The sequence below is a fragment of the Rhodnius prolixus genome, unplaced genomic scaffold (genome assembly GCF_049639745.1).
Source record: "Rhodnius prolixus isolate KJV_2025 unplaced genomic scaffold, Rpr scaffold_27, whole genome shotgun sequence".
NCBI lineage: Eukaryota > Metazoa > Arthropoda > Insecta > Hemiptera > Reduviidae > Rhodnius > Rhodnius prolixus.
This window is the reverse complement of record NW_027411607.1, coordinates 908,591-934,000: the sequence shown is the minus strand read 5'-3', so window position 1 is coordinate 934,000 and position 25,410 is coordinate 908,591. Positions and strand designations below refer to the sequence as shown.

At 35.5% G+C, this 25,410-nt stretch overlaps 3 protein-coding genes across 4 annotated transcripts; 2 read left to right on the top strand and 1 right to left on the bottom strand.

Moving 5' to 3' along the window:
- Positions 1-7,685: 7,685 nt before the first annotated feature.
- Positions 7,686-15,129, top strand: LOC141455104 (uncharacterized). 2 transcript variants are annotated; one of them, XM_074129966.1, is made up of 2 exons: positions 7,686-7,844; positions 8,763-15,129. In XM_074129966.1, the coding sequence occupies exon 2, from the start codon at positions 12,681-12,683 to the stop codon at positions 13,851-13,853; it is 1,173 nt and encodes a 390-aa protein (XP_073986067.1). In that variant the 5' UTR covers positions 7,686-7,844; positions 8,763-12,680; the 3' UTR covers positions 13,854-15,129. The 2 variants fall into 2 exon arrangements, with proteins under 2 accessions (XP_073986067.1, XP_073986066.1); XM_074129965.1 differs by having other exon boundaries at positions 8,763-13,670.
- Positions 15,130-20,431: 5,302 nt separating this feature from the next.
- On the top strand, positions 20,432-21,649 carry LOC141455166 (uncharacterized). Its single transcript, XM_074130026.1, has one exon. It carries the CDS (start codon positions 20,432-20,434, stop codon positions 21,647-21,649), a length of 1,218 nt encoding a protein of 405 aa, XP_073986127.1.
- A 993-nt stretch (positions 21,650-22,642) lies between these two features.
- On the bottom strand, positions 22,643-24,991 carry LOC141455165 (uncharacterized). The gene has a single exon (XM_074130025.1). It carries the CDS (start codon positions 24,989-24,991, stop codon positions 22,643-22,645), a length of 2,349 nt encoding a protein of 782 aa, XP_073986126.1.
- Between the last annotated feature and the right edge of the window lie 419 nt (positions 24,992-25,410).

Here is a 25,410-nt window from a genome sequence, read left to right as displayed (position 1 = left end):
GAGTTCGTCAAGATGACGTTCGGTCTAAGAAACGCAGCCCAGACCTTCCAGCGATACATGGACCACCTTTTTAGGGACCTACCATTCGTGTTCGTCTACGTAGACGATATACTCATTGCGTCCAAGGATGAGCGAGAACACGAAGCCCACCTAAAAGTAGTGTTCCAGCGGCTGAGTGAGCGAGGGCTGACGCTAAGGACTGATAAATGTGTACTGGGACAACCGACAGTCAGCTTCTTGGGGTACACCGTGTCACCAGACGGGATCTGCCCACTCCAGGAGAAGGTGAAAGCTATTCGGGAACTACCAAAACCAGCCACCATCTATGATCTAAGGAGATTTCTTGGGATGGTAAACTTCTACAGGAAGTGCCTTCCCAACGCAGCCACCACCCAGAGAGAGCTCAACAAATATCTCCACCACGCTAAACGCAGGGATAAGACGCCTATAGTGTGGTCGAGGGAAGCAGAAGCGGCCTACGAGAAGACCAAGGAGGACCTTGCGAATGCAACATGCATAGCACATCCTTCACCGGACTCTCAGCTATCAGTAGCTTGTGACGCCAGCAACATCGGCATGGGAGCAGTGCTACAGCAACAGGAAGAGGGCACACTACAGCCGCTAGGTTTCTTCTCTAAAGCGTTCAACAAGGCGCAACAAAACTACAGCACCTACGACCGAGAGCTTCTGGCAGTGTATGAGGCAATACGCTACTTCAGACCCATGATTGAGGGCAGGCATATCCTAATATACACCGACCACAAGCCACTAACCTACGCAATGCTACAGAGCAATAAGACCTTGTGTCCCAGGAGATTACGGCACTTGAACTACATCTCTCAATTCTCCACGGATATACGCTACCAGCGGGGAGAGGACAACACCGTGGCTGATGCTTTATCGAGGATTGCGGAGGTAACTGTACTGAACAACTTTCAGAACCTAGCTGAAGCTCAGAAACGGGACGAAGAAATCGATACCCAAGAGAAAAGGGAGACTCTTCGCCTCCAGCTAGTTCCGGTACCTGGTGCAGAGTACAGTCTTTTCTGCGAGACCACAAAGGGAACACCCAGGCCATACGTACCAGGGGAATTAAGGAAGCCAATCTACGAGAATCTGCACAGCCTTAGCCATCCAGGGATCAGAGCATCAAGGAAGCTGGTGACCGCTAGATTCTTCTGGCCAAACGTGGAAAAGGACGTAGCATATTGGGCAAAACACTGCATACCCTGTCAACGGGCCAAGGTCAACCGACACACCTCGACATCGCTTGGGTCCTTCATGCCGTCCAAGAAATTTGAACACGTGCACCTGGACTTAGTTGGACCACTCCCACCATCAGACGGGAAAGAATATCTCCTGACAATGGTCGACCGAGCGACCGGGTGGCCGGAAGCGATACCTCTGACTAGCATCACCGCTACCGCTGTGGCAGAGGCCTTCTATCGCCACTGGATAGCTCGATATGGAGTACCAGTCCGCCTAACAACTGATAGAGGAAGGCAATTCGAGTCGACGCTGTTCAACCAGCTAGCGCAACTTCTAGGGATCACGCATCTCAGAACAACGGCTTACCATCCACAAAGCAATGGAATGGTAGAAAGATGGCACCGTTCCCTGAAGAGCGCACTTCGGACGAGGCTAGAAGAGGCCAGCAAATGGACAAAGACCTTGCCTACGGTCCTGCTAGGACTAAGGTCGGCTCTAAGGAGAACCACCGGGTTAAGCGCAGCAGAGGCAGTGTTGGGACAGCCACTACGTTTGCCCGGAGAAATATTCATGCCCCCTCGAACACAAGAACCCACCGACGCCAGTTTGCAACTGTTACGGCAAGAATGGGCACGAACCATCAGTCCAACGCAAACGAAATGTTTTGTCAGCCCGGACCTGGAAAAGTGCACACACGTATTCTTACGAGAAGAGGTTCACAAGCGGTCACTGACGCCACCTTATTCAGGACCGTACCTAGTGCGGAAACGGGATGACAAAACGGCTACAGTGCAACTACCCGGCAGGGAAGACCGAGTTTCGTTGGACCGCCTCAAGCCAGCCTACCTACTGGAGGAGAGCCAACAGGATGCACCAAAACCTCCGGAGCCTTCTACCGCCAACGATGAAGGAAGCGAGCATCGGTCAACTAGACCATCGAGGACCATCAGGCGGCCAGTGCGATTTGCAACGTAGCTCTTCAATTAGGGCGGAGGCATGTTGGAACCCCAACTTCACTTTGCTGCATAATTGAACAGCTACATAATTTTTGTAAATAGAAAAAAAATAATTTTTATATGTACATATGATTGCTTATCAAAGAAAAATAAAAAAGGAAAAGAGGCAAATAGCCCATTTTAAAAAGTCTTTCTCAAGACTCTGGAATGGCAGTGTGGTTCTTTGGACGGTACAGAGATAGCGACGCAGTCGCGACGCCAGGGCGCAGCACGGTCGACTTCGCTATAAAAAGGGCAGAATCGGCCGTGTCTGCATCAGTCCAAGATAATTTTTCAACGGGAAAACATCCACAATAGCTACCCTAGCTGGAAGATTGCTGACTGGGCCTTACTCTCAACCTGGATCTCTGTACCGGCCAAAGGACCTCACTGTCCGGACCAGAACAAAAAATCGATCACTTAACCCCTGTATTGTGAAGAAAGAAGAAAGAAGGAAGTGCAGCACACGAGACGCCTTGGTTTACCAGCTACGAAGGCGAGCCGAACGCCAGCGCTGCCGCAGTGCGAGACAAGAGCGAGGACCAAGCCCAGCACACGAGCCGCTGCAGTTCGCCAGCTACGGAGGCAAGCCAAATCACCAGCGCTGCCACAGTGTGAGATACGAGCGAGGACCAGGCCAATTGGTACCGGGGTTTATCGGGGTGCTGGCCACACTGCCGGGGCTCCCAAAGCCGGTTGACTGGTATTAGCGAACGGCCCTTTTCAGGGCCTCTCACATCACTTTTGCTGTGGCCTCGCGCTGGGAGCAAGCCATTCTCGGAGCGGCGCAGTCACTTCAACCAACAGTGTGAACGGCCCTTTTCAGGGCCACCCAACTGTACGGCTACCCCGCTGGGGAGCGCCATAGGCGAGTCAAGCGCCGACACATTTTTTTGTGAACGGTCCTTTTCAGGGCCATCCAGTCACTTGTACCTGCGAGCGGTGAGAAGAAGAGCTTGTATACTGGACTTCATCCCTCGGCCGCATTAGTATACAACAATTATAAATATCTAGATATTACAGTCAATCTACAGTGCTACTTGAACATATATTTTGTAGACGAAAATGGCCAGCATAAGGGTCTGTGACATCTAATAAATTCTAAAAAATATTAATGAAAATTAATACAGTAAAATTACATAAATATTAATGAAGAATTAATGAAATGTTGGGTGCTTGCTGATTTGTGTACCTTTTGGCGTTTAATCAACCCTTATACTTAACATTTTAAACTGTAAGTTTTTGTTAATACATTGTAATATTTGAGTGTAGTAGATTTTTATTTTAATTAAATAAAAGGTATACATTGTAAAATAATGCTTCAATAGTAAATTTTTAAATTACTACAGAAAAGTATACATTGTAATATTTGAGTGTAGTAGATTTTTATTTTAATTAAATAAAAGGTATACATTGTAAAATAATGCTATATAAATTTTTCTTTTTATAAAATAAAGAAAACACCCACCAATGCCCACAGGTATTCAACATTGGTTAATAAAACACACCCAAACGTTTCGCAATAATATTGCCCGCGTATTTAACTTTATTTCTCGTTCCCGCTATATTTCTTTAACTTTTTTTATTTTATTTTTTAAACCATTTGCATAAATGTAATAATAAAAAACGAAAATAAGCAAAGTATACACTGTTTAATAATTTAGGTATACATTGTATAATATACATACATTTCATATTGTGTAAAGAGGAAAGAAAGTACTAAAAGTGTAAAAATCTAATTATTCAAGAAAGAAAAAAAGTTTTACAAAATTTTCAATTATTATTATTATTATTATTATTTTTTTTTTTTTTAATAAACTTGTATACATTTTGTTTAAGAAATATTTAATAAAATAAAAATTCTAAAAGTATACACTCTCAACATTGTTTAATTATTAAAGTATACATACAATGTAAAGTAGATTTTTTTTCAAAACTAAACTCGTATATAAGCTAATTAAAAAGTTATGGGGGAATCACAAAAGTAAAAACTATTATTAATAATTTATTTTTACTTGCTTATAATATTACAACTGTTTCAAGGGTTTGACTCCAGCATTTACAGATAAAAAAAAAAAAAAAATAGACTAATTAAATATATTCACTTCAATCAAATCAAATGGAAAAAAACTATTTATTAAATTAATAAATTAACAAATTTATAGAATTAAATGCATAAATACCTTATTTTAAAACACGTTCTCTAACACAAAATTTCATATTGTATAGATAAAGTAAAGTTTATATTTTGTACATATGTAAGTATTTAAAACATCTAACATCGGGCAGATAATTAGGAAATGAATCTTTATTGTTGCAACATAGCGGGCAGTTGTAATCAGTATTAAACTTATTTAACTTACTGAGGATGTATAGTTGAGGGAATAATAATCTTCTCAGAGATTAATCTTAGTTAAACGGCAATTCTGATCACACCAATGTGACATTTAAAATGAACATATTGTTCACCCAATCCAAAGCTGCTAATATCTATGAGGAAAGTGTTTAATCTGGCGTTCAACATTCTTACTAATTAGATTATTGTTAAATCTAATCTTGCCATGATATCAGATAATTTACCATAGTGAGTATATACTGTTTTTCCCAGACATCATCGGAACCAATAATCTAAAACTACTTTCCCAAATCAGCCAGCGGTCCAATTAAAAAAGATGCTAGGGCTGGCTATCAATGTTTTCAAGCAACACGTCAAGCTAGAAATCTATTTTCAGGCATGGCTAAAATTTTCTACCATAAAGAGACTGTTGGTTTAAAATTTTTTGAAATTATATGAGTATATTTCAACCTTTAACCTCACAAATGAATCTAGATTATTCCTAGATAGATTTAACCAAATTTTTTTCAAAAAAAATTAATTGTGTTCTTCTAGCAATTTCAGCATATTTGAATTTTAACAGTTTATACGAATATAAAAGAACAATAGATGCTAAAGAGTTTAATAAATAATAAAATAGAAGGAGCCGAAGTTGATCGCCAACGAAGTCTTAGGTTTATTTTAGGAGGGGGGGGGGAAATAAATTGAAGAACAGTGTTGGAACCCCAACTTCACTTTGCTGCATAATTGAACAGCTACATAATTTTTGTAAATAGGGAAAAAATAATTTTTATTAAAACTGTCCGGTAGGACAGTTGTATAAGGGTTGATCGTCAAAAACTGCACGAAATAGCGTAACGTTAAAAAACACCCAACTTTGACAATTTTTTTCTCTTTTTCTATAAAAGATAAAATTCCCAAATTTTCTTTAAAATGTAGGGCAAACCCTCCTTTATGACTGTAATTTTTTGCAACAACCCAGATTTAGTAGATTTTGAGAAAAATGTTGCCGAAAATGAGCAAAAACAGCTTTTTCAGAAAATGTTCTTGTTCTTGTTCTTCTTGTTCTTCTTGTTGTTGTTGTTACCTTTTTTGTAAACAACGTAGCGCTTAAACGCGCCGACCGATTTTTGAGAATGAGGAGTCATACGATTCGGAATTTTATGTAGATGTGCCTTTTGGGGGTCTCGACGCTATACGTCAGATGGGGGAGGAGTTAGCCCCATATAAGTGAGGCCCCATCTCAAAATTATTATTACTAATAACACTGTAAATGTTAACCCGATTTTGATAAAATTTGGCAGGATGAAAGGTTTAGGGCTCTCCTACGTAACATTTAAACGACGTTCTGCTCTTACCCTCATTAGGGGGACGTATGGCAATCGTTTCAAATGATCGACGCATGAACTAATTTTCATGAATAAAGCGTCATTCGAATCCTATATCTTGTACAGATTTGCATTATAGAAGTCTCGACGTTGTGCCACTTCAGGAGGGGAGGAAGGGGTAGAGAGGGAATACTATTTTTACTAATATTTCTTTAACGCTTAGTCCGATTTTGATAAAATTAAACAAGAAGAAATGGTTAAAGCTTCCCTACTTGACTTTAAAGCGCCATCATGCTCTTACACCCAATAAGAGGAAGCGCTGCAATCGTTAAAATTATTGACGAGTGAACCGATCAATTTACATGAATGAATTGACATTACAAATCGAAATTTTATGTGGATATATGTTAGCTTTTGTGGATCTTAATGTTCAATATTCATCAATTAATCAATATTCAATATTCATCAATTAATCAATATTCAATATTCATCAATTAATCAATATTCAATATTCATCAATTAATCAATATTCAATATTCATCAATTAATCAATATTCAATATTCATCAATTAATCAATATTCAATATTCATCAATTAATCAATATTCAATATTCATCAATTAATCAATATTCAATATTCATCAATTAATCAATATTCAATATTCATCAATTAATCAATATTCAATATTCATCAATTAATCAATATTCAATATTCATCAATTAATCAATATTCATCGCCCGATTTTGATTAAATTCGGCAGAAAGAAGGTTTCAACTTTTACTGCATTACTTTCTATTATTTAATACCCCTTCATGGGATGTATTCATCATTCATCATTTCATCCCATAACATTTCTCTCAATATCCATCTTCTTACCACCAACCACTTGTTACCACTCCCCCATAACTCGTAACATGTTTTTATTTTCATTCTACATCTTCCGACTAGTTGTTCACTAATCCTCCATAACTATTCTCAGTCTGCATTTTCTTCCTGCCAACTTGGCAACATTCCCCCCTAACTTTTCTCTAGTCTTTATCTTCTACTCACTGATTTGATAATGCTACAACTACCTTCCACTAACTTGGTATGAAGTATTAAAGTACAATGTATAAAACTATTGCCTATCCCATATGTTGAAAAAACCTGTAAACCAGAATAGCAACTTTACAGAATAGACTTTTAATGGTTTGGAATATTTTGGAAAATGATAAGGAGATAGTCAAGGAGGGGAGTTTGCCTCACCTAAGTTAACCCACTCTAAAATTATCATTATTAACTCTGAAAATCTTAGCCCAAATTTGATAAAATTGGCGAGGGAACAGGGGTTAAATTATATTGAAGTGCCATTCTGATCTTTCTCCACTAAGGGAAAGTATTGCAATCGTTTTAAATTATCGATGGGTGATCTGATTTTCATGAATGAACAATTAAACACAAAAAAATGTTTAAAATTTAAAAAGAAAACATACGACTTTATTTTTACAACAGGTTTGTTCAAAAATGTTTATTATTATTAAAAATATTATACCAGTGTTTAAAAAAGCACACAGACACACCGTATTATTTATTTTGCATTGTAACCTTCTGTGTCTCTAAACCTTGTTATCTGCTAAGTCAACTAGCGCGCCCCACTGTGAAAACTTCTAAAATTTTAAAAAGAACAACGATATGTCTATACTGATAATATATTTACAACTTAATGCTAACTTAATAAAATATATTTTACTATACTTTATTCTTTTGTCTGAGGTTGTGAACAAAAAAATAGTGTTTTACCTAATAAAGGTTATAGTATTGTGATTCCCCTCTCCTTTATGGTTTGTATACACTGTAAAATAGAAGTAAAGATATAACCTAACCTAAATCAAACGTCTTTTAACAGTTGTTGAAATAAGTGTTAGCAATTTTTGCGATTTTATTATTTATTAAGCAACTTTGTTGAAGACTTCATATTCATACATTCTTCTTAATTTTGTAAGTAGATATTTTGCTATTACTTAGTTTCATATAATTTACTTCAATAATTAGCTGAATATATGTAGAGCTTGTTTTAGTAAGATTGAGTGCACCTTAATTGCTGATGTCTCGTCAAAAAGTGAGCCTAGTTATGATTAATTGTTAAGTTTCAAACATTTCTTATTTCGATAAGTTATTATATTACATAGATTGTTTTCGTTGTTTGATCAAAAGAATAAAGTAATTACTTGCTAGATGTAGTTTTCTGATACAAATCCTCTTATTTTATTTATTTTTCTGTCTGTTTTTCGGAATGGATGTCCCCTTTATTGATCAATTCGCAATATTTTTTGTCTGCTTCTGGTGTGGAAAATATTCCAATCGTGTCAAATTTTGACACAAAATAGTACAAGTCGATAATAAACTTTCAACCGAAAGTGTCAACCACTTTATAAAATAGTTTTTCACTTTCACGATTACTAGAGCCCAGTTTACACCTATTTCAATAAATAGGTTTTATTCGAAACATTTTTCGAAGAGCTTTCTTTATCAAATAGGATTACCAGAGTCATAAATTTCCATGTTTGAAGATACTTCCAGTCTTTTCTCAATTCTCTGTCATTGTAAATATTCTTGTTTCAAGTTCAGGTTTTTTATTTTCATAATTTTAATTTCCTTTTGGGGTTTTATTTGGTTTTGTAAGTTGCAATCTGCAACTTAATATTCCATAACTCATATTCAGCTTGGTTAACAAAAATTTTTTTCTTCCATTTCTGTTTGTAGTTATGGTCAACTATTGTTCTGGAGTTCCTTTTTTTTTATTTTTTATTTTTACTAAAATATTTCAAATTACTTTTTGAAGTTCTATTGCAACAAACCAAAATCACTTTTTTTTACGAAGCTAAAAAATAATTTTTTTTTTGTTTTTGTTTTCAGAATCTAAGAAAAATATACGTTAAGTATTTACCTTCTGTATTAATTATTTACTTATATTTATTATATATTTACCAAAATGCCTTCTAAGTACCGAAAAAGAAAGCAAATAATTAAAAATTTAGTAACGGGTATTAGACAGACAATTGACAGCACTGCTGAGCTCGAGAACTACAATTTTATGACTCCCGACGCCACTAAGCAACAACGGTACTACGTTAAAAATCGCGAGGGAATAGTAAGAAAACAGCGACAATATAATTTAAGACAAAAAGAAAAAATCCAAGAGAAACAGGAAGTGTACAATTTAGAACATAAAGAAAATATTAAAGAGAAACAGAAAGAATACAATACAGAACATAAAGAACACATTAAAGAAAAACAGAAAGAATACGATTTATTTCATAGAGAGGAGATAAACAAAAAACAGAGAGAGTACGATTTATCTCATAAAGAGGAGATACAGAAAAAACAGAGAGAGTATAATTTATCTCATAAAGAGGAGATAAACAAAAAACAGAGAGAGTACGATTTATCTCATAAAGAGGAAATAAAGAAAAAACAGGGAGAATATGACATAGCTCATTCAGAACATAAAAGAAAGAAGCAAAGTGTATATAATGTTGTCCATAAAGTTGGCATAGCAAGGAAGCAGAAACAAAAAGACAGAACAAACAGTGAAAAGAAAACTGAAACACAAAGAAAGTACAATGAAAAGAAAAGAAACAAAGTCAGCAGTAGACAAAAACGTTATGATGGAAGAAATCGAGCTGTTATCAACTTAAAAAGAAATATCCGGTACTTTTTGACTCGGCAAAACGTAAATAAGCCCTCGGTGTCATTCGCTAATTTATTGAAAAAACGGATACAGACTCGAAAAAAGATAAATAGGTTTCAAGGTGAATGCGCGTTAATAAACAGATTGTGTGCAAATTTAAAGCTAAATAGTAAAGTTAATAAACATTATATTGTCAAAAATAAAACTAAACGCACAGTGTTTTATTACCTGATAAAACATTCTAATCATTTAGTCGGAATCGCTCGATCATACTTAAGATTTCTAAACAATAAATTAAAAGCCGTTGTTGATGAGGCCGTTAATAAGTTCGAAATCAATAAAATTAAAACCCTAACTCCTAAAAATATCGTGAAAGTATTCGGAGGTAAACAGAAACACACTGCCCATTCTGAACCTTATTTCTTCGAAAGCTCTTATAGCGCGATTCCTCCCGGTCATACATTACTTGCTAATAGCCAGCACGTTTTCGTGAACGCACACAATTTAAAAAAGTACATTACTAAAGGTAATAATATTGTAGAATGGCCTTGCGGTATCACATGTAAATTTTCTAAACAAAGTATGAGCACTACTTTAAATAAATTAGTTGAATTTGTTCACGGCGATATAAATACTGTGTCAATCAAAAAGCTTGCGAACAAATGTCGGTACAGACATCACGAAAAAAAAGGTCACACCATACACTGCGCCTCACACAACAGCATTTTTAAATGCAGTACACTTCTACAACTTCTATCGGAATTATCGGTCCACTACACCGCGTTTAGGAACATTAAAAGACAGATTTACATCATTCGTAATCTATTTTTCAAAATTAATCGTGTAACATCGTGTATAAATAGAGCAAATAATGTCGAATCTATTTTACGGTCCGTTAATGATTTAAAAAAGTTTCTCGGAACACTAAAAATCGATATAAACAAATTTAAGAAATATGTACCTTCTACTAGTTGCGACACCAATGAAATAAATATTCTGCATAAATATAAAAAAAACTTATCTTCCTTAAAACGTACAGTTCTTTCCTTTCCGGAGACTTTTTGCGCGTGTTGCAATATGTTAATTTATGACGAGGATTTAAAAGATTTCATAAATTTTCAGATAAACAATAACAAATCATGGCAATCTATAATTCTTTATATTAATAAAAATTATGATAATATTCACCGACGCAGTCTCAAAATTTGTTTATACTGTGCACGAAAATTGAATCAAAATTGTATTCCCGGACGCGCCGCGTATAACTGTTTAGAAGTAGATCCCGTGCCTGCAGAAGTTGGTAAGTTGAATATTTTCGAAACTATGCTGACTCAATTAGTTAAATCGTTTCAATGTGTAATTCGTCTCCAGCCGAAAAAAGGGAAAATTGCGGTCAGTGAAAAACTTAAAGGGTTAAAGGGTCGCGTCACTTATTTACCCCTCCCTTTGCAGAAAAACGTGGACCTACTTCCGAACGAACTGCCCCAAAATCATGAAGTGGTTGTACTGGTTAATGGCGTACCTACACAAAACCGAGTCATATGGCAAGATTTAGTGAGCGCGAATAAAATTTACAAAGCGATTGCCGCTTTAAAAGAAATTAACCCGTTGTACGCGAACGTAAATCTAAATGTAAAATTGTTACCCAATATTAACGAAAATATTGGTAATAAATGTACTTTTAAGGATATATCCGGGGCTTCCATAAAAAAAGTAGATAGTGCAACTTTTTACAAAACCGGATTTTATACTTTTCACTCCCTTCATCCGATAAATATGAATGCAGTGGAATCGAGTGAAATTGAATCGTATCAAATGCAGCAAATGAAGGGAGATTACGTGTCGGTTTTTGATAAAAATTTAGATTACCTAACATTTCCTCATCTATTTCCTAAAGGCAGGTTCGGAAAATTTGATGTAAATAGAAATATTCCTCTGTCGGACGCTGAGTACCGTAAAACGCGAATATTGAATAAAGACGGGCGGTTTCGGCGGGATCCTTGTTATTTATTTCACTTGTTAAACGATAGTGAATTTAAATACCTAGGCGGGGCGATTGCTCACTTGCTAAACGTTCGCGCTTACAAACCGTACACGGTGAATGATATTTTGACCAAAGTTTCCGTTAACGATGAATTATTAGAACAACAATTAATCAATCTATTTAGTTCGTTGCGAGGTACTAAAGAATATTGGCAACGTCGACGTCAAGAACTCAATGCCATGACACGCGATTTTGGGGCGCCGACTTTTTTTGTAACATTGTCGTGTGCAGAATATGATCATTCCGAATTATTGCAGTACCTTGTCAAAATTAATAAATATGTTCCTAACGTGGAGAAAATGTCCGCCGGAGAGTTATGTGCGTTAGATCCGACTAGTGTGTGTAGATATTATCACCGCCTCATCCGTAATATGTTCAAGTTTCTAATAAACGATAAAATAAATCCGGTATTAGGTTTCGTGGAACATTATTTTTGGCGCGTAGAATATCAAGAAAGGGGGGCGCCGCATTACCACATGTTATTGTGGATTCGGGATAGTCCGGAAATTAATAACGATTGCTTTAAAAAGGTTGCCGATTTTATTAATACATATATTTGTGCTCGGTTACCGGATCCTTTAGAGTCACCTGTCTTGCACTCGTTTGTCCGGAAATATCAAATGCATAAATGTAACTCGTACTGTCAACGTAAATATCGCGTTAATCAAAAAATGTATACTAAATGTCGGTTTGGATTTCCGCGTAAAGTTACCGACGAATTGATAATTAATGACATAATTTCCACAATCGCGTCTAGAGTTAAAGGTTTCGGTCCGAAACGTGTTTATGACTTGCCCAGACAGAGAAGTGAGGTACGCATTAACGACTACAACCCTGTCCTTTTATTAGCTTCCGGCGGGTTAACGTTCACGTGCAATTTGTTAAAGACGGAGATTTGAGATTAGTCATTTACGTAACTAGTTATATATCGAAAAATGAAAAAACGGAATTAGAAGATTTGTGGGCTGATATATGTAAAGAATCGAATAAAAAAGCGTTATGGAGTTTAGCTTTAAAAAAATTAACGCATCGTCAGATCGGGCTATACGAAACAGTGGATCGGTTACTCGGGCATCATTTGTACGGTAAATCGGAAGATATGAGATATATCAGCACCACGTTTCGCGAGAATAGAAAACTATGTTTAAAACCGTTTAACCAATTACAAAATATGCCGGCTAATTCAACGGATGTATATTTGAAGTCATGGCTAAACGATTACTATCCGAATCGACCCGACCATCTAGAAAATTTAAACTTATACGACTTCTGTCGTTATTACGATCTTTCCCGCGATCAATTAGAAGCCGATAACCGAATAAAATTAAAAAGTAATGTTGTTTTAAGAAAGCGTGGAAAACCTTACGTAATTCAACATCCGATGTACAAAACGTTAAATACAGAACAAGACCGAAATAAATATTATCATTCCCTTTTACTTCTTTTTAAACCGTGGCGAAATGAATCGGATATTTTAAAAGGTTTTCGGACGTACCAAGAAGCGTTTGACCATTATTCCGCGGAATTAAAACAGGCCATGACTTATCACGATAAATTAATTATGATTGAAGAAGGAATCAAAGAGCTTCAGAATAAAATTGCGGAATTCAAAGAAGAGAATTTCATTAATTTAGAAGAGGATAATATTATCCGAGAAGTGCAGGATGCAGACGTGGCGATGTTGGAAGTTTGCGCGGCGATGTATACTAGTAATGACGATCGCGATAATAATTTATTTAACTTAAATGAAGATCAAAGCCGGATTTTTAATAAAATAACTAAAACACTTATCGACCAAAGTAATAATAAATGCAACAGTCAAATTAAATTATTCGTTTCTGGTGTAGGCGGTACGGGTAAATCGTATCTCTTAAAAGCGTTAAAAGTTTGGATTAACAACACATTTCCGCCTAAGAAAGACACTGTTTCAGTGGCTATAACGGCTCCGACCGGCCTGGCTGCATATAATGTAAATGGCGTCACCATTTACCGGCTTTTATCGCTCCCGGTTGAGCACCAACAAACCGCCGAATATAATAAATTAAACGTTGAAAGTTGTCGGGCGATTAGGCACGTCCTTAAAGATATGAAATTATTGATAATCGATGAAATTAGTTTAGATTCGAGTCTCGTTTTTGCTTATATTCATCTTCGGTTGACGGAAATTGCCAAAAATAATGAACCTTTCGGTAATTTTAATATCTTACTTTTCGGAGATTTGTTACAATTGCAGCCCGTCAGTAGAGTAAAAAGGAGGCTTCTGGCTCAGTAAAGATGGCGGACTATGATGAAGTAGGGGTGGCGGGTGCAGTTTATTCCTGCTCTATCCTTCTCTCCACACTCTTAAGGTGCATCTTTCTCTTCTCTCCACACTATTAAGGTACATCTCTCTCTCTCTCTCTCGCCCATCCATATTAGTTAAAACTAAATAATAGTTGATTTGAATTGTGAAAATAAAATACTTAAATGGGTGAATAACCTGAAAAATCTCAACTAGTCTGCGTGAACATGCTCAAACTCTCTCTCTCTCGGTTAGTTTCTCTTGCTGCAGACATCAACTACATATATAATACTCATCATGTGTAGAAGCGGTGTAGTCCCACACATTCTCTACTTAGAGAGGGACCGGTTTTAAAAGACTATATAATAATACTATTGCAAATACGACACAGTCAGTCAACTTGCTTTGACTCCATTGAGCACTTCCTGCAGATTCTTCTATTATTAATTAAAAAATGGCAGATCAATGGAAAGTGATTTCAGTGAGTGATAATTATAATAAGTTTGTTACAACATTTCCCACCATTACACTAGCCGATTTGGATTTAGTACTAGCTTATATCAATCTACGTGATGATTTGAAATCTTTAGAAAAATACTCTAAAGAATATATTGTTAAGGCTGCTAATGAACATTATATTAACTGTGTTTGGTCGAATCCGAAGCAGACTGTTGGGCCAGATACTTGCCCTTGTTCGAACATTGCTTGGTTATCCCACCACATTACCAAAGAATTAAATCTGCTATGCAAAGGAGGGATAGATGATGAGAATTAGTGTAACATAGTCAGTTTGTGACAAGATGGCGAGTGGTACAGGATTGCAGCTTACAACCAGCTTCTCGTTGAACGCCAAACACTCAAAACAACTGGTAACAGGCTTGTCTGAAGATGGTGCACCACTTATTGCATTCAAAACAAAAAAAACAGTTATCTACTTAAATGAGGAAGATTGGTCAACTCTACAAGCTAACAAGCAAGTATGTGATGATTTTTTTGGTAAAAAAAACGGATCCGTACCGGCTGAAGTACAACTACAGCATGCAACAGTTTTCTTTGAGATGTTCACCCATAAAACTATGGTTATACGAGGAAAACCATCATGGTTAGAAGATCTCCTTCAATATCACCCTCCGAAGATAATTTTTTTAAAAAATGAATATTTTAAACTAGTGAGTTTAATAGACGATGTTAATAAACAATTTACTTATTTAAGAAAAATATTAAACTGTTGTAACACTGGTGTAAAAACTATTGAATAAATTTTGTTTATACAAAATAATCTGTTTTCATTTTTTATTATGTTCCTTAATGATGTGGAAGGTTAATTAAAAAAAAAAAACAAAAAAAAACTACACAATTTTATTACAAAAACTTTATTATTCTACTAAATCATTTTTATTTATCCAAGAAGGTTTCCTAAAACCTAACCACTTTACATACAGCTTATCTTGTTTACGTCTTAGTATTTTTTCTACAAGATATACATCTTTATATTTAGTTTTCTGCAGTTCTTGTGCATAAAATGCTCCTTGAATAGGTTGTCCTGTCAAGTCTTCCAACAAGTAAGTATATGGAATAGTGTTGCGGACATTTATAATTTTAAATACTTCGGTGCTCCAATTGGGTGTGTAACCTCTGCTAAATATAGTTCTCTTTTTCGAAACACGTACATAGTCTCCTTCTTTAAAGCGTTGTTTATCTATCCTTTTTACTTTAGAAGAGTATACATTAGCTAGTAAGAATGCTTCATTACTAGAATTTACTTCCGATGGTGTCATACCAACCGTACTGTGTACTTTGTTGTTGTAGGTATCTATGAGATCAGGTAAATGCTTTGTATAATTATAGCTTCCTCTGAGACTAAATAAGCGATACAACATAGATTTAAAGGTTCTATTAAATCTTTCTACAATTGAACTTTTAACTTGGCTGTAAGTACTATAGTGATTAATGTTGTGCTTCTTCATGAGTTTCGTGAAGGAAACATTGTAGAATTCCTTCCCATTATCAGTCTGAATATTTTTCGGTACTCTTCCACTTGAAATAAAAATATCATTCATAGCTTTAGTGATATCTTTAGCGCTTTTGGATTTAACAGGTTCCACCCAGGCGTACTTTGAAAAACAATCAATCACTGCTAATATATATTTGTAACCACTATTTTGACGAGCATATGGTATCATTTCCATTAAATCAGCTTGCCACAAATCATCAATACCTTTGAGCAATGTACGCCTTCGAGGGTAGCGTGAACGTGCTGGTCTGTGAAGTTCAACAACTACAGCCTCTTTGCTAGACATGACTTTATGGTTCAAAAATCGTTTTAAGCGTAGCAGCAGTTATAGGAACATTTGGATTCAATAAACTTATTCGATTCCTAAAAACAGTGAATAAACCGCGCACAAAATTATCTGTCACTTTTTTTCGGGCTTGGTCATACGTTTCTAAAAGATAACGTTTACTAACAAAGTGTTCTTGTAAATATGTATTTGTTACTAAATCTAACTCTTTTATATACTTTTCCAATTCTTTAGTTACAAATTGTTCAAGATAAATCTTATTAACAGCATCTGAACTATCAACTGGATTATTGATTCCAAGTAATCGTTTATTTTCAAAGTCGATATATTCTCCATCTTCATCATCACTAGCATGAAATACTGTTTTTAAGTGATGCAAAGGTCTACCAAACTTGTCTATAGACATATCGAAAACCAAACAACAACTGATAATTTATTCCACAAGTAATTCCTAATAAATAATATCTGCCTCTCTCAACTCTTCGATTATAGAATGAATTTCATTTCCATGTCCAGTGTGACCAGCATTTGTTGATGCATATAAGAGCCGAAGTCGATCCACTAATTCATTTGGATCATCCCAATGTTCATAAACATTTTGCCCCACATCCATACCTTTACCAGTAGTAGTGGTCGTATGTCTTAGACCGTATCTTCTTTTAATAGGCTTTGTTGCAATTGTAGTCCGAGGTGTCCTAGTAACTTGATCTGCGGTTGATGGTGGTGTGAAATAGGGTTGAGCCGACTGTTCACCCTTAGAAGGATAAAATAAAGGAGCTATTATATTTTTGTATTTGAATCCTTTGCTTGAGCTAAGATGTTTTTCATCACTAAATTGTTGTTTATGTGCGTTACTAACTTCTAAAATATCCTTATAATTTTCCAAATCTTCTACAGTGTATTTGTTAGGCTTTTTTAAAAATAATAATTGTAATAACCCAGGAGTACCTTTATACCAGTTTCCATTTACATTGATATCATTATCCTCAATGGCTACCTGTGCATTTCCTATCGTCATGCCTCCAGTAGGTAACACTCTAATGCCGTATCTATCATCTAGATCTTTAGTATCTGAAGTCATATGTTTCAATAAATATGGTTTTATTAAAGATCCTATATCTTCTACTTCTTCTAAGCTTTTCTCCAATTCCTCTTTACTATGTATTTGTTTTATTTGCTCTAGAGGAGAATCATCATCTTCAAACGTCTCTTCTTCCATTTTAATATCTAAAACATCCTTTCGTGGTATAGGAGTTGAAGCTTTAAGCGGTAATTTTACTTCTTCTTCTTCTTTGAGCGGTAATTTAACATATTCTTCAAGTGATGTCGTAGAAGTCGAAGCGTCAGATTTTAAAGCGGCTTTTTTAGAACGCTTTTTATTCTGTTCAACTAACTCTTGAAGCGGTTTTGTAATGGGCTTTAAACTTCTTTCCAGATCTTGCTGTGATAATTGAAGACCTCTCTTTAAACTTTTGAATTTTTCTCGCAGAGATTTAGAAGTTTTGATAAGATGTTGTGTAACTTTAGGATCCATAATGAAAAATGATAGACCGATGGAAAATATTGCTCTATATATAGATGTATGTATCTAAACCTTTTCGAAATCTACCATTGTGTACGTCTCTTGTTTTATCTATTGTTAGAAAACTGTACGGTGCATCCCAGCAGACCTCACACATTTCTTTAAAACTATTAAATGACACACTTGGTGAACTTACATGATCGTTATAGATATGCCTTAAATTTAAATCATCCTGCGTAAAAATTATAATAAAATTGGCATTATCACGTATAAGATGTTTAGGAATCCTTGCATAGCTTTGTGTTAAATAGAAACAATCAATTCCTCTATGCCTACCCATACTGAAATACTGTCTGATTATATCCTGTTGATCCATTGCAATATCATCAAATACTATGATAGAATTCTTTTCAGCATTGTCAGGAGTGATTACCTGCTGCGTATCGTTGATTTTGTGAAAACCTATTTCTGGTACTAATTTGAATACGTTTTCTAAATATAAATACTTTTCTTGTTGGAGAGATCGGCTACATAAGTACACATTTCCAAATTTTAACCCATTCGGTTGTAAAAGCAAACATGCTATGAGATTAGTTTTACCAGACCCCGAACTACCACAAATAAGTGCACGTATATTATCAGGCAACAATTGGCCATGGTGACCTTCATTTGCTTCCTGTTCTTCACCTGAAGGAATCACGTTATAAACAGGTAGACGTTCACGTTGTTTCTCCAAACGCATACTGATGATGATGGGTCTAATTCACAACCTATATAAGCATAATCAGAGCGAAAATAGTCATCATAATGAGAAAGAAAACAACGGGTAAAGGTCTAATAAATTCAGTGATTAACAAGCTTCCATTTGAAGCGCATATTCCAGGATATAGATTTTGTGGCCCCGGAACTAAATTACAAGAAAGATTAAGCCGTGGTGATAAAGGTGTTAACCCTCTAGACGAAGCCTGTAAGGAACACGACATTGCATATTTTAAAAACAAAGATTTGAACTCAAGGCATAAAGCTGATCGCATCTTAGCGGAAAAAGCTTGGCAAAGAACAAAGTCAAGTGACTCATCTTTTGGTGAAAAAGCTGCTGCTTGGGCTGTTACTAACGCTATGAAAATGAAAGTAAAATTGGGAGGAGGTGATGGTATCAAGAAGAAGAAAAAAAACTTACAAAGATGTAATAAGTGCTGCTCGCGTCACATCGCCTACATCAATTAGTGGAGCCTCCAAAGCGGCACTCAAAAAAGCTAAAAAGTTTTTATCAAAATCAAAACTAGACAAAATACCAAGAATATTACCAGTTCCAAGAACTGGAGGTATTCTCCCTTTTCTGGTACCATTATTTGCAGGTTTATCTGCTCTTGGAAGTCTAGCAGGTGGAGCAGCTGCGGTTGCTAAGGCAGTTAAAGATACGAGAGATGCTAGAGACCGTCTAGAGGAAATGAGGCGTCACAATCTGAAGATGGAGGAGCAAAAAATTGGCCAAGGTTTCTACCTTAAACCTTATAAAAAAGGATATGGTCTTTATATTAAGCAATATTGACTACTACTACCTAACAGAGCTCTCACAAATATAGAGTTGATGAAATTTGCCAAAAACGTACCTCATTTTAGAGGTGTTTATATGCGTGATTCTTTGCCAAGTTATCCTAAAACTAATGAATGTGCTATTGTAAATCTAGATTCAGTGAAAAACATAGGTACTCATTGGGTCGCCTATATTAAAAAAAATAATAAAGTAATTTATTTCGATCCTTATGGAAATCTAAGACCACCGTTAGAACTTTTACATTATTTCAGAAACTGTGATATTACATACAATCGTAGAAGATATCAAGATTGGAATACACCATATTGTGGGCATTTATGTTTGAAATTTCTATATAATAACGATGAATAAGCATTTACGGAATTCAGTCATGTCGTACACCTTTACCTTAACAGGAGCTTCAAGCATTCTTAGTGCAGATCTTTTTCCACCAATTAATTTATTAGACAGTGGTGGTGATTATAGCATTGGTTTATTAAGTTTTCAGTCATACAATTCCATACCGAATATCATTGAAGGAGTTAACAATCTTTTTCATTATGGAGACAATGTTATTAGTTTACCTACAGGAACTTATGAAGTGGAAGCTATAGCACGTTATCTTAAATCACATATAAGTTCTACAGATTCATTGAAATTGAAAGGTAATACCAACACATTGAAGGTGGAATTAACATGTACACAACCTGTTTACTTCAATAAAGAACATTCGATCGGCCCTTTACTGGGCTTTACTAAACATGAGGTGTTAGAAAAAATGATCGCTCATAAATCAGACGAAATTGTACAGATTCATAGTGTCAATACAGTTGCAATTAACTGTAATATAGCATCCGGTTCATATAGAAACGGGAAACCAGGACATACTATATATGAATTTTCACCAATAGTTCCTCCAGGATTTAAAATCGTACAAGAACCTTCTCCAGTCATTTACTTTCCAGTTATCGGTGAAGTAATCAACAATATAACACTTGTTATAACAGATCAAAACCAGAACTTAGTGGATTTTAGTGGAGAAACAATTACCATCAGATTACATCTAAAGAAAAATGGGTATTGATTTTCGAAAGTATAAAATGGATTACGCTGAAGTGAAATCAACTAGTATTCAACGGTCACCTTACCGAGCGTTAACACCATCAAATATTTACTTCCTACAAAGTATAGGACTTTTGATTAAACCAAAATGGAAGAAATACTAAATGTGGATAAAAAAGTGAGTTTTGAGGAGAGAATAACGGACTTTGAGTTTCACTCTCATCAGCCTTACAATCAATCATTAGAAAATTCTGACGAAATAATAATTGCAGTTCAACAGCAAGACATCTTCACTGTTCCATCCAAGAGTTTTCTCTACATTCAAGGACAACTGGTCCAAGAAGGAGTAGCATCTATAGATCCAAGTGTATTGAGTTTAGTGAGAAATGGATTTTTGTTTTTGTTTGACGAAATCAAGTATCAGTTGAATGGTGTATTAATTGACCATGTTCGGAATCCTGGAACTGTTAGTACTTTAAAAAATTATGCATCTTTTAGCCCAGACAAGGCATTAGGATTAGAAATGAGTGGTTGGATGATGCCTGCTGAATATGTGAAATTGGCAGATGAAAAAGGTAATTTTGATGCTTGTATCCCCCTAGACATTGTAATGGGTTTCTTCGAAGATTACAATCAAATAATTCTACAAGGAAAACATGAATTAATTCTACATCGCAGCAGAACAGATAATGATTGTATAAGAGTTTTAGGGGATCATACCAATGTTAAGGCATCTATTAAACTGAAGTCTATACAATGGAAAATGCCTTACGTTAAGGTTTCTGACGAACAAAGGTTAAAATTTTTAAATTTCATCAACAAAGGAAAAACGGTTCATATGGCATTCCGTACATGGGATTTAATAGAATATCCTTCTCTACCAAAGAAGCATACTTGGGCAGTGAAAACTACAACAAATTTGGAAAAACCACGATATGTCATAATTGCATTTCAAACAAACAAAAAGAATAATATACAAAGTGATATGTCTCAGTTCAATCATTGTAATATATCAAATGTTAAATTGCATTTAAATTCTGAGGTTTATCCTTATGATGATCTTAACATAGACTTCTCCAAGAATCACTTTTCAATTCTATACCATATGTATCAAAAATTTCAAATGAGTTATTATGCGAAGGAAAATGAACCTATTTTAAGCAAAGAACAATTCAGGGATGAAGCTCCTATTATTGTAATAGACTGTTCTCGTCAGTCTGAGGCAATTAGATCATCTTCAGTTGACATTAGAATAGAATTGGAAGCATCAGAAACTTTTAAACCAGATACAACAGCCTACGCTTTAATTTTTCATGATTCATTAGTTGAATATAATCCACTGACAGGTTTAGTTAGAAGAATTTAATTGGTTAGAGTGGGGGAAAGAATCATATAAGTGTAGAGCTGTACACGGTTGCTTATAGTTCACCAATATGCATGCCGCAGTGATAGATATTCAATGTTATCAAAGCGATGATCCTACTTTCATCGTAAAGGAGCTGGCAATTGTTGACGTCACCGGTCAACAGAAACATTGGATGTTCAAACCGCCCTCATATGGAAACCCGTACTCACCACCCAATAGATGGGTGTACAGAAACCTACATGGAATCAATTGGGAAGATGGCGACATGGATTATTCTGAATTTGACAATGTTTTAAAGGGTGAAACTAAAAACTACACCTACCTCTATGTAAAAGGAGTTGAAAAGAGCAAGTTCTTGGGGGATATTATGGAAAAAACTGTGTATAATCTTCAAGATTTTGGATGCCCCAGCTTAAAACAACTTTGCAAACAGCATTATTCAACCAAATGTGACTATCATTGCGGAACTAAATATAACTGTGCTTTGCACTTTAGTAAAATATTAGTGCATTGGCTGCTGAACAACTACTCCAAAGTTGATTTTACTAATTCTAGTGTTCGGGAGAAATCTTTCAGCGGGTGGAAATCAACTGTAAGTCCGGAATTACTTGCCTTTAACGGCTACATCAAGATAAGAGACAATTGTGTTCAATGTATTTATTGTGGACTACAGATTTTAGAAGATGTAATTAAAGAATGTCCATGTAAATTACACAGTATTCATAATCAAAATTGTATATTGCTTAAAAAACATGGTATTAAATAAATGTATTTTTTTAAATAAAAAGAATGGTAATTTTTTTCTCTCCTTTTTTTTCTCTCTAAACTTAGGGGAAGAAATAACACATTTCTTAATTATTTTTGTTCTTTATTAGCATAAAACAAAATACATATAATCAATATTACATTTTATAATATGAATATTACTTATCACTAATTTAATACAAAAAAAAGTAAAATAAATATTTGTATAATCATCATTGACCATTTCATCTATTCATTTAAAATATGCCCCAGAGCTCGAGTATTAATTGAATCAACTATGTACCTTTTATTATCTAGGGGACATAAACTTACTTTATTCTGTTCTACAGTCATCATAAGGTGATGCTTACTTCTAAACATAATCATTGAATGTCTAATTGCTTCGTTTGTCAGTAAGCAAGCAATATAATCATCAAACTTTATGGAATGTTTTAGAACCGGCTTTTTTACCCCTTTTGCTTTTTTTATTATTTTGGAATCTCCCATTCGAAGCGAATACATTTTTGGACGGAATCCAATAAATTCTGTTATTATTTCACCTGCAGCTTCATCCTTAAATTTACCTATAGCTGCTTTATTCTTTTGTAATTCATTATTTATATCACATGACGCTATATCTTTGAATTCATGACGAAAGATTTGAATCAATGGGTGGTCTGATGTGGTGGGATAGTTGGACAAATCTAAATAATTTCGCATCAGCAGTGAATCTTTAAATAAATTATCTGTTTCAATGAGGTAAATATATGCATCGGTATCCATATAGCAGAGATGTAATCTATCAGGCCCATAAAATAGAAGCATTACATCATAATGATACCAGTACATATGTAATTTCGATAAATCCAAAACACTAAGACCTATGTAAATAGGTTTATTAAAAAGAATACTATTCTTGGCTAAATGTACAGCCGCCAGAGATTTGTTGTATATAACATAGTCTAGACAGTCAGGTCGAGCTATTAATTTTTCTAACTTCAGCGAATTTGATACGAGTTTGATAGAAATTCTACGTCGAACATTCTCCATAGTTTTACCAAAAACTGAATTATTAAACAATTTGTATAAGTCCTTTTCAAACTGATTTGTAGCTTTCTTACGCAGTTCCGTGTTATGCTGTATATAAGGTGCTAACCACGCTGACTGTTGGAATTGCAAAACTTTATTGATTCGCGTTAATTTTAAACCATGTGCTAACGCCTGTTTTAAGACCATATAATGGCAAACATAGTTTTTACGAGGTCTAAAGTGTGGTATTAATTTAGTTTGCCCATCTACTAAAGTATTCTCTGCTAAGAATGGCAAATCATTATGACTGTTATGGAGTTCAGGTGGATACTCGATGTCAACGTCTAATATATATCCTATTTCATCACATTCTCCTAGACTATGCAAATTTATACTGTCCGGTTCAACCCATTTGAAATCACCAGATGGGAGGAATTTAGTCATTGCAAAACCGTATAAATTGTTGCAATCTTGGTATGTGATAAAAGTTGTCGGCAATGAAGGGTTATAATCATCCATGAAATGATTATTAGCTTCAGCATATCTCTTTGTTACCTGTGAAATTCCACCCTTCACCCCCTTCTCTATCATCAAAATTTGGTCATACTCAGTGAGGAGTTGTAATTTACAATGAGTTAACCTTAACATGGCATCCCAAGACAAACCTGGTAGGGTGAAATAATAAGCCGGGTCAAGTTTATGAGAACCAATAGTTACAGTTCTAAAGTGCTCAAATACGTCCGACAGAATTAGTACATCAATTTTCAAATATAAATCACTATATTCCCCCAGAGTTTTGCATGAAAATGCATCCCAAACGTTGAGGGCGTGTTGATAATCGTCTTCACTTATATCTTCACTCTTAACGCTACTATAAAACATTTCTTTAGGGGGTAATGAATTATCGCCTAACCTGTCCCAACTTGAAATATATTCATATGGGAATACACCTTTCCTAGTCACCAAACGCATCACGTCCGGACTGAAGAATTTTGATGTTTCTGTTAAATTTGCAAGGTTTTTCACTAAGCTATCCAAACTGGAGGCCATAAATCGAAATGTATCAATAAACCTTAACTTCATTTTTTCACTGACATTTTTTGTAAAAGAGATATACCGCTCTCCCGAAGTGGGGATAACGAATATTTCTCTATCATCAAATCCTAATTGGGCGATTAAAAAATGTGCGTCATAACCACTAAGATTATGGCAGAATACTGGTACAAAATTTAGTTTTCTACATAGCAAATTACATGTGTTATGTGCGGGGCCTCGATAAACGCCTGAAATGTGTGAATGATCCTTTACCTTTGCATTTTCATCAGTAAAAGATCTATCGCACATGTAACATGTACTGGCGCAGTTGAAATTTTCTTCTTCTTTATGAGTTAGGGGTTTAATGGGTGTGTTAATGTTGTACAGATTCTCCACAGCTTCGGCAATTCTCTTTAAATATAAGATACATTCTTTAGCCGCATCTGGTCCTCTGTATATGAATGGTTCTTTGGGGAGACTATGGTCTATAGCATCTAATTCATCGCTTATTTTAATGTAAACACCGAAACTCATTGGTGTGTGTAAGTGAGTAATTGTAGTGTATGATTCATCAGGGTTAGGATTACAAGTGCTCACCGGTTCCAGTATAGTTTCAAAATCTAAGTAAATTACGACAGGGACTCTCTGTATGTAACCCCCATGTTCAAATTCAATAAATGGTTTTTTTGTTGGTAAGTAGTAGGGTTTCGGTGATTGAGCCCCGAATTTTGGAGCCGCGGCCTTATGGGCGACAGGGTGAGGGAATGCAGGGGGGTACCCCCGCTTCCTCACCCCGGTCCACACTCGAATTGCGCTGTGCGCGTCCGTGCGCGGCCCCACTCCTATACACTCCTTATGGCCGAGGTTGCGCGCACACGAGCGTCCGTACGCCCTAGGTTGCGCGCGCACGTGACGTCATTTTAACACAAATCTTATCCGGTGGTTATTGTGAT